Raw genomic sequence first — 9,795 nt, forward strand, 5'->3', positions numbered from 1 at the left:
CACCTTGCCTGTGGTGTTTCTTTTTGCCTTTCCAAGCTGAAACCTGCCTTCTCAGTCATGGAAGTCCTATCCCTATTCCCAGATATGGAATCTAGAAACTTTTCTAAAAGAAAAAGACAGTTGATAAATAAGCAGGTCACAGATGTTCCAGATACTATAGGGGCAGAAATAATTAAAGTCTGGATCTGACTTTATGATCATAGCAAAAGTTCTTGCATGATTTATGGTAGAGAGATATTGTTGTTATTGTTTCCAGTTACATTGGTTTATGAAATATTAATAAACCTGCTCAGCCCAGCACCACGGAGTCACTGTCAGCTCATGAACACATGCCTCAGATGCCCTTTATTCTGTCTAGCAGTGTTAATATGTTTAAGTCCAATCCTCCATTGTTCCCAGCTCTTTCACACTTCTCCTCTCTAAAATCCCTCACCCTTGTCTCACTCCACCCACTTTTAGCTGACAGCCCTGTCTCATGCTTTCACTTGGGAACTGCTTCATTTTCCCTCACAAACTTGTACACCTGCAGGTATCCAAGCCAGCCTTCCCTCCTGTTACAGCCAGAGAAGTGTTCCTCCATCCATCATAGCTCTTCTTTCTTAAAACCGAGTGCCTTTGATTGTCTCCTCTCCTTTCTCTGCAGTCTCTCCCATTTCCTGAGTCATTTGATTAGCTCTGCCCTGTCTTAAATTTTTCTTTCCCATGACCCCACACTCTCTTGTAGCAACTAGCCCATTGCTCTGCTTCTCTGTGTAGTCAGTCTTTTCCCCACTGTTTAGCCTTCTCTGCATCCTCACCTCTCATGTACACTTGAAACTACTGAAACCCACCTCTGCTCCTGCACCTTACCCAGCCATGTGCCTGTCACTCAAAGGCATGACTGTATTTTTTGATGTTAAAACATCCTTGTATTCCTGAGTAAACCCCTACTTGATTATAGTATGTTTTTCTTCACTGTTAAAATTTTGAATTTTTATATCCATATCTGTGATTTAAATGGGGCTACAATCTTTGGTTCCAACAGCCTTACGTAACCTAAGAATCAGTGAAATAATTTTTCCACTGTCTTGTATTATGGAGCTACTGTGTAAGACCAGGCTTGATGATTTATTTCTTCAGAGTTGAGCAAGACTCCTCTGTCAGACTCTCTGGAGTTGGGGCCTTTGGGTTGGGCATGTAGTCTATGATTATCTTTCCTGTGTCTGTATTATTTCCTCTTTTTATTTTCTGTTTCTGTAATTTTTCCTTTTTCCAGGATTTTTGCCCAGCACATTTTTTTAAGTTTGATTTTGTTTTCTTTGATTGATCTTTTTTTCCCCTTATTTTCCTACCTTCCTGTTTCATTGAATTTTGATTTTATTCTTTTTTTTTTTTTTTAGCTTTTTACATTTAGCTTATTGGTTTTATTATTTTCCAGTAAATGTCTTAAATATAAACATTTTCAAAGGCAGTATTTCCAACATTTAGTTCTAAGTAATTTTCTAAATCTCTTCTGATCAGAGATTTGCTGCTGTCATCTCTGAGGCTGCATTTGGGAGAGGAAGTCAATGGCCTATGCTAGTTTGAGTCCTTGCTGGAATCTTGAAGTCCTTAAATTCCGACAGATAATTATTCATGCCCAGTGCTCTCCCCACAGTAAGCACATGATAGAGACCATGTCTGAATTGTCCTGTCCATGGGACTTAAATCAATGCTTAGGATTTCCATTTGGTAAAAAAAAAATGGTAGATAATAAGGTCTTCAAAAAGATTTTTTAAGTATGCTGCTGCTGCTGCTAAGTTACTTCAGTTGTGTCCGACTCTGTGTGACCCCATAGACGGCAGCCACCAGGCTCCCCCGTCCCTGGGATTCTCCAGGCAAGAACACTGGAGTGGGTTGCCATTTCCTTCTCCAATGCATGAAAGTGAAAAGTGAAAGTGAAGTTGCTCAGTCGTGTCCAACTCTTAGTGACCCCATGGACTGCAGCCCACCAGGCTCCTCCATCCATGGGATTTTCCAGGCAAAGTACTGGAGTGGGGTGCCATTGCCTTCTCCGTTCAGGCTCTGAAACACAGCTTCTAAGTTTCTGAACTCGAGTTATAACTGTGTCCATTGGTTTTAGTTAAACTTTAACGCATCAGTATCCAGGCAGCCAGAAAGAGGCCATTTTGTTTCATTCCTCTCCCACCAGCTTGCTCCACCCAACATGTGAAATGAGCCCATTTGATCAAATAGGAAGCTTGATTGGGCTTTTAGGTGCCTTGTTATTAACAAGGAAAATCCAGGCCATTTTATTCATAGGAAATGCTATTTGGAAAGTAATATATTCAGTTCTCTCTGAGAGTATATGACCTAAAATAATTGATACTTCTTTGTATACAGTTTAACACATTCAAAATTCACCTAGGAAATGGGTTTTGAAAGCATATTACTTAGTTTCTACATTAGTAAACAACTGATCTATAAGGTTTCCCAGTATTCTAGAAGTCCTAGAGTCTAAGGTTCCATTCAAATCTGTAGCCTGGTTTATTGAGAGATCCTAGCATGATGTATTCGGAGAAGGCGATGGCACCCCACTCCAGTACTCTTGCCTGGAAAATCCCATGGAGGGAGGAGCCTGGTGGGCTGCAGTCCATGGGGTCTCTCAGAGTCGGATACGACTGAGCGACTTCGCTTTCACTTTTCACTTTCATGCATTGGAGAAGGAGATGGCAACCCACTCTAGTGTTCTTGCCTGGAGAATCCCAGGGACGGGGGAGCCTGGTGGGCTGCCGTCTCTGGGGTTGCATAGAGTCGAACACAACTGAAGCGACTTAGCAGCAGCAGCATGGTGTATTACATGTAAAGAAAGTAGGCATAAATTAATGATGTTCAGGCCTGGCTTGAAAAGCAGGTGATCTTAGCCTCCCCACCTCACGTGCTATTTGGCACAAGTAGTCATTCAGGAAAAGCGTGGTGAGTCCTAAAAATATTTGAGGAATTGAGTATGCTACCAAGTACTTTTTGTATTCATTTTACTCTAAGGGAAAAGCAAATCTTTCCAAGTAAAGCACACTAAATGAAAGCAATCTAAAATGTTTGGCCCAGTTTCGAATAGACATGTATTACGGTTTCTGTCCCCCGAGATAGGTCAAAAATCATACCATTCCTGACTAAGTACTATGGCCTGCAGTTCTCATAACATCTATAATAATCATGTGAAAATATAGACTTTCACCTTTAAAGAAATCTCTCTTTCTCCTTGAGAAAGAGCAGGTTTCTGTACTGTTAATCCTAAGAAGAAGGTAATTGTAATTCAAGTAACACATGCACACAAGCAGGCAGCTTTACAACCTGAACGTTGCTGGTGGTCAGAGTATAAAATTTCAGTGTCAGAAGCCATTCCTGTAATTTGTGAAAAACAAGACACAAACTAAAGATAGAAAATAAGGAAGCAACATTATCAACTATAATAAGTTGTCCATGAAGAAAACAAAATAATAGAAACTGAAGGTGCTTTCCTGGAGTGGGTGATGAGGGAGGCCCTCAGGGGAGTGGCAGTGGGCCGGGACCAGGCGTGCCTGGCACCAGCAGGAGGACAGGAGAGAAGAGATGAGGAGAGGAAGCTGTAAGCCCGGGGCCCACGACCCGCGTGGGACCTGTGAGGGCCCCACTGAGGCAGGGCGGTCCCAGCCAAGCGGGGTGAGGCGTGCAGACCACCTGGTGGGAGGCTGGAGACGATGTCTGTGTTCTCTGTGAAATGTGAACCCAGGGGGACCCTCCAGCCAGTGAACCGTCTTCCCAGCCGTGCTGCAGGGTGTCCTAGACCGGGAAGCACTGCCCAGAGCATGTATTTTTACCTTGCTTTGTCAGATCTAGAATCCCATCACATGGTGTTTCCCATGAAAGTTCCAAGTTTCTGTCAATTCATTAATGCAGACTTCATATGATTATTAATACGTGAGGAACCTGAGCTTGAGGAGGACACGGAAACCCACTCCAGTATTCTTGCCTGGAGAATCCCCATGGACAGAGGAACCTGGCAGACTACAGTTCATGGGGACACACAGAGTTGAACTTGACTGAGCAACTAAGCACAAGCACAGCCTGAGCTTGGAAGGGGAATTATGCGTCTGTATGTTTCCCTTTCAGCATTCCTGGACTAAAAGTAGTGGGGGAGTCTATTTCTCCAGCATTGCACCTCCAACTGGAAGAGACCACTGGGTGTCGAGAAAGAGATGTTAAACTGCTTCAGGAAATAGTAACTCAAGTGAGTATCCAGTTATTAGGTGAATACATACATACTTGCGAATGAAAACAGACTCGCTCTGCTTCCTTGTCCTGCTTGTCCTGACAGTTCCTTTCTGAGGCTCCTGCCCTGAATCTGTGCTGCCAGGCGTCAGGGTAATAGTAATGTTTCTCCACACATTATTTGTGTCATGGGATGTGGGCCTTGTCTAGGTGCCAGAGTGTCCGTTCTGATCAGACTCACCTCTGTCCTCTTCTCATTCATGGCAACAGCTAGTCTTACTGCTGCTTTGTTCCAGAGGGAGACTCAGAAGAGGGCGTGTGAATCAGTTGACTCCATACTGTACTTAACATAGCTTATCTTCGTAACTAAAAGAAAAAGTGAGTCTGTGGACAGTTCACAGATCTCAAAGTAGTATCTGTGGGCCTGATCGATACTGGCTGTCTCTGGGAAATCATCTAGAGAGTCGCATGAGGAGAGAACAGGCTCTGGAGCAGGGAAGAGAATACTCTGTGAAAGCTGCATCTGTAAGAAGGAAGAGGCAGTTCTTACAGTGTTTTTGCATCATCACAGCTTCCACCTTAAAAGCCTTTGTTCCTCTTTGTCTTTTCTTTTCCGTATTTGATAGAGAAAAGAAAATTATGACACAGTAGCTCTTTTTTAAGCTTTGTAGAACTGAGAGGAGGTTCTGCCAAGTTTTTGTTGAGTTGCTTGACAAAACAACTGTTTTTACAAACTGAGCTATGGTTTATAATGTTTCTTAACTAGCCAGGAAGCAGAGCCAGTCCAGATGTTTGCAGAAGGAGTTAACTTTTCCAAGTACACTTCCAGAATGTAGAATTAGCAAACGTCACTGCCTGCCGTTGTTTTCTATCTTTTCCTAGCAGAGGAAAACCTGCCTTCACAGCTGACAGAGTGGCTCCTCTTCAGGCCGATGGCTGCCACAGGCTGGCTGTGTTTGTTCTCTCTTTTATAGCACCTCTTGTTCTGATTGGGTCTTGTTGTTGTTGTTTAAATACAATTCACCTGTAAAATTCACCCTTTAAAGTATCCTGTTGAGTGGTTTTTAGTATCTTCACAGGGTTGTGCAGGCTCTGATTCGAAAACATTTCATCACCGCAAAGAGAAACTGTTATAAATCATTACCCTTGTCTGACTTTATGCTTTTTTTATTTTGATATCATTAATTTTTTAAAATTGTTGACAGATGGCTAATGTATCGGAAAACTGTTCAAAAAACGTGTGATACCAGACTTCTCTGTGCCTGGTAGCACCGTGCCCTAGTGTGCACATGGGAATCAGAGGTGTCGCTGGCATTTGAAGTGTTGGTTGCTCAGGTGTGTCCGACTCTCTGCGACCCCACGGACTGTGGCCTGCCAGGCTCTTCTGTCCATGGTATTCTCCAGGCAAAAATACTGGAGTGGGTTGCCATTTCCCTGTGAGCAATTTCTGAAGTGATTCTGCTGGCATTATTAAATCCAGCTCTTGGTTAGCCTGTAGGGCTTTGCTGGTCCTGTTTGCCCTTGTCCTAACTCTGCTTTCCCTAAAACGGTAATCCCTAGTTACCTATGGCTATTTGAATTAAGTCGGACTCAGAGCTCAGTGTCACAGTTGCGCTAGCCATGTCTCAGTGACCGAAAGCCACATGGGTCCCTGACTGCCCATGAACGGTGCAGAGTAAACACCTCCCTCATTGCAGGAGGCTCTGTAGAACAGTGTTGCTCAGGATGATTTTGTAGTTATTTTGTCTTGGTAGTTATAATTGGAATAAATGAATTAAAACTTCTATTGAGGGTGACATTTCAGTGTACCTTCCTGTTTTAATGACCAGTGTCTGTGGTCTGGGCTTTCCAGGTGGCGTTAGTGGTAAAGAACCCGCTTGCCAGCAGGAGGCAAGAGACGTGGTTTGGATCCCTAGGTAGAGAAGGTCCCCTGGAGGAGGGCACAGCAACCCACTTCAGGATTCTTGCCTGGAGAATCCCATGGACAGAGGAGCCTGGCGGGCTACAGTCTGTAGGGTCGCACAGAGTCAGACACGACTGAAGCAGCTTAGCACCCACACGCATCTTCAGTTGGGGTCACAGGTATACTCCTTTTCCGTACAGTGCATGGACAGAGGCATCGCATTGACTCAGGCACGCTACTTGGAGAAAGAAGAAAAGTACCTCCCCCCTCCGAGGTTAGTAGACTTTAAAATATGACCTGAGGCATCATTTTGTTTACTACTTTAAGCTCTTTTGAAATATATTATGTTTTGAAATTTTTTGAAAGATCATCATAGGATAAGGAAGAATATGTATCATTAAAAAAATAGTATATCACCTGTTGTTCTTAAACTAGATGTTTTCCCATTTTTAACTGAAAATCCCTCAGGACTCTAGTAAATGAAACATCTGTGATCTCGAGACTGAACTTGGACAGCCCAGGTTCCCACCGGTGACGACCTGCCACTGTGCTGTGGCAGCCGTTTCTGCCACGCGGACAGTCCTGCAGGGAAGGGCACGGTCTGGTTGGTGGTGTCATCTCACCTCTGGCCCAAGCACTGTGTGTGATACTTAATCTGACAAACATTTATTAAACTCCTAAGGAAAAACAAAGCATCAGTGGGGAAAATCGAGAGAGGGTTGAGCAGCCCTCCAGGGAAAGTACCTTGACTCATGATTTAAAATCAGTGTTCATTGAATGGGGAGGAAGGTGGGAAGGGGGTTCAGGATGGGGAACATACGTACACCCATGGCTGATTCATGTCAGTGTATGGCAAAACCACTATAATACTGTGAAGTAATTAGCCTCCAATTAAATTAATTTTTAAAAATAAATAAAATCAGTGTTCATTGAACAAAACATCCTTATTCTGCCCTTAAGCCTTTACAGGGTAGTCCAAGGAGGTAGATACCCAGAACATCGAGTGTTCAAGGTCATGACACAGGTCACAGAGGAGGAGGATATGGTTAATTCTAGCCTGGGAGGGACTCAGGCTTCCGAGAACAGGTGATGCATAAGTTAAACCAGGAAAATTGAGTGTATCAGACAAGCTGGGGTGGGCATGAGGCCTTCCAGCAGGGAATGCAGGGTTATGGAGATCTACAGGTGCATCAGGGGAGCCCAGAGCACAGGTTTGAGAGGAACCATTGAGAGGGAGCCTGGGAAAGAGGGAGCACATGGAGTCAGAGCACCATGCAGACATGGAGCACCAGGCTGGGTTCTGGAAGGCTGTTCTGGCAGCAGCTGGAACGCACCCTGAAGATCCTGCTCTCTCTCTTCTAATCATACCATCCCGAGTTATGAGCCTGTGTTTCATGAGGACAGGGGCCACCCTAATTTTGTGCCCTCGGGACTCCAAGCCCAGCCCACCTCAGCCCATATGTGTCCAGTGGCTGATGCAGATATTTGCAGAGCAGAATAAGAGGCACAGAGGTAGTGTTGAGCTGTCAGGCTGATGTTTCTTATCTTTAGTTTCTTGAAAACTTGAAAACCTTTGCCTTGCATCAAAATATTGTAGAACTCTGTATGACTTACTGAATTAAAATTGTGAACACCACAGACTCATTAATTTGAGAAATGTTGACTTCCTGCTTTGAACCTGGTCCTGCTTGCAGTGGTAGGCTTAAAGCTCTGGCAGAGCCCCACTGCAGGGTTACCTTGACCAGATCACTGGTAGTCCGGGGAGGAACAGTCACTCCTGTAAGTGGCAGTCAGTACTTGCAGTTCGCAGGACACAAGGTCCCTGCCACGACTGCTCAGCCCTGGCAGGGCAGTGAGAAAGCGGCTGTGGACTGTAGGCCGTGTTCCAGTAGAAGAGCTTTACACACAAAAACAGATGGCCGCCAACCCTTTGTGTAGACTCTCATTGGACTGTCTTGTGTGTCCCTGTGGTTTCTCAGCATTAGGGTTGTGGTCACAGTGGAACAAACAGAAGAGGACCTGGAGAAAGCTGCGTCCACGATCAGCGAGGTGGCCCAGACCGTGCTGCTTTAGTCTGGGACCTGGTGGCCACTCCACGCACCACACTCAGGCCTCAGAATCATGGCCGAGCGAGCAGAGGGTGCCTTGCAGTTACCCGATAAGGTGTCTCTAGACAGTGTGGATGTCAACGTGTTGTGTGACCATGAGATGGATCCTGGTGACTTTTTAAAGGAAAACATCCGAAAACCCAAAATCTAATTTTTTTTTAAAGGAAAAATTAATGACAGCGTCTAACTGATCCTTAAATTGTGCTATTTAGTACTATTTGTCTAAATAATTAGACAAAATTGTCTACACTGGTAAAACTTAGAGGCACTTCAGCATATATGATACAAAATGTACTGAAGATCTAATCCAACCACATGTTTTTCAGTCTTTGTCATGTGAAGCTCAGTGGTGGCTGATATATAAAGGAACACTTTTGTGTAATTATTATAAACTTTTCATTATAATATATTTGAATCCAAGAATTTTTATATACACTATGATGTTGCACCATTTCTAACACTGAATCTTAGCATCCCTAACCAGAGAACAGTCATTATACTTCCTAAGTGAGCAATAATTTACATCAAATACTATTTTATTTTAGTATAATTGACCTTTACATTTATTCTTTGTTGATTTCTAATCTGTTTTCTGAAGAGGGTTACTGTGATCATCCCAAAATGGAAATCATGTCCTTGATATTTTAGAATATCTTGAATGTATTCTTTTCTGTGTAGTGGGTTTGCCTAGGGACATATAACCATGGGGCTTTTCTAAGCTAAAGAAAATGAGACCTTTATTTCTTTTCAGCTTAATGAATTCCAGATATCTGAAAAAGATGTGAAAGCACTGAAAATACAATTTTTAATCTGTGCTTTAGCTGTTTTTTTTCTTTAGCAGACCAAGTTGGGTGATATAAATGTGATATGTGCCACAAGGTAGTACATAGATATTACATTATTATTCCATCTCTTGTTAAAGGGAAAAGAATAAAATTATATTGAAAATATCATTTTTATAGTATATGTTCATATTAACAAATGGTCCTCAACATCTTTTTAGATAACATATATTTTTTAATGTTTGGTTTCTATTTTGCTTGAGGTATTTTGTACATATGTGCCTTGTGATTGCTGCTGCTTTAAAAGATACAGTACTCTGGGGGATGAATCTGTTCTGTTTTGTTTTTTAATTAAATAAACCTACACTCCTGATAATCAAGTCTATTTGTATATGTAATATATTCAACAGAATGGTCTCTTAATTTTAAATTCTGCAGACCTAGGGTGGTAGTCTGTGTGTGTGAGTGTGTGTGTATGTTATGGGGGTGTTTAATTCCTTAATGCCTTTCCTCAATATATAGTATCAGAAATTTCATTGGTTCATACTGATTTAAGCCTTGGCTCCATATGACTACAAAAATACAAGGCCTGTTCTTTTTATAAGCAAATTAAGATTGTAACCTTTCAAAGTCAAAATTGCAATATCTAGATTTTTATTGCTACTTTTAAAAAATGATTGGAAGTTCCTGGAAAAAAATGATGGAGCAGCACATATTATTTAACTTCAATCCTTGAAACACATCAACATGAACCAAAAACAAAGCCTAAATTAAAGCTATAGAGTGACCACAA

General features: G+C 42.6%; 1 protein-coding gene across 5 annotated transcripts in view; it reads left to right on the forward strand.

Moving 5' to 3' along the window:
• The window catches only part of SPTLC1 (serine palmitoyltransferase long chain base subunit 1), a 65,613-nt gene extending 56,231 nt beyond the window's left edge, over positions 1-9,382 (forward strand). For 3 of the 5 annotated variants that reach the window (XM_086315661.1, XM_086315659.1, XM_086315662.1), the window contains 3 exons: positions 4,111-4,228; positions 6,313-6,386; positions 8,092-9,382. In XM_086315661.1, the coding sequence (XP_086171787.1) occupies positions 4,111-4,228; positions 6,313-6,386; positions 8,092-8,185 (286 nt within the window). In that variant the 3' untranslated portion in view covers positions 8,186-9,382. Of the gene's footprint in view, positions 1-4,110; positions 4,229-6,061; positions 6,387-8,091 lie in introns of all 5 variants that reach the window. The other 2 variants (XR_015131941.1, XR_015131940.1) reach the window with 1 other exon arrangement.
• The last annotated feature ends 413 nt before the right edge of the window (positions 9,383-9,795 follow it).

This window comes from Bos grunniens, chromosome 8 (assembly GCF_055505025.1).
Source record: "Bos grunniens cultivar Pamir isolate PY7600 chromosome 8, Bosgru_T2T1.0, whole genome shotgun sequence".
In the NCBI taxonomy this organism is placed as follows: Eukaryota; Metazoa; Chordata; class Mammalia; order Artiodactyla; family Bovidae; genus Bos; species Bos grunniens.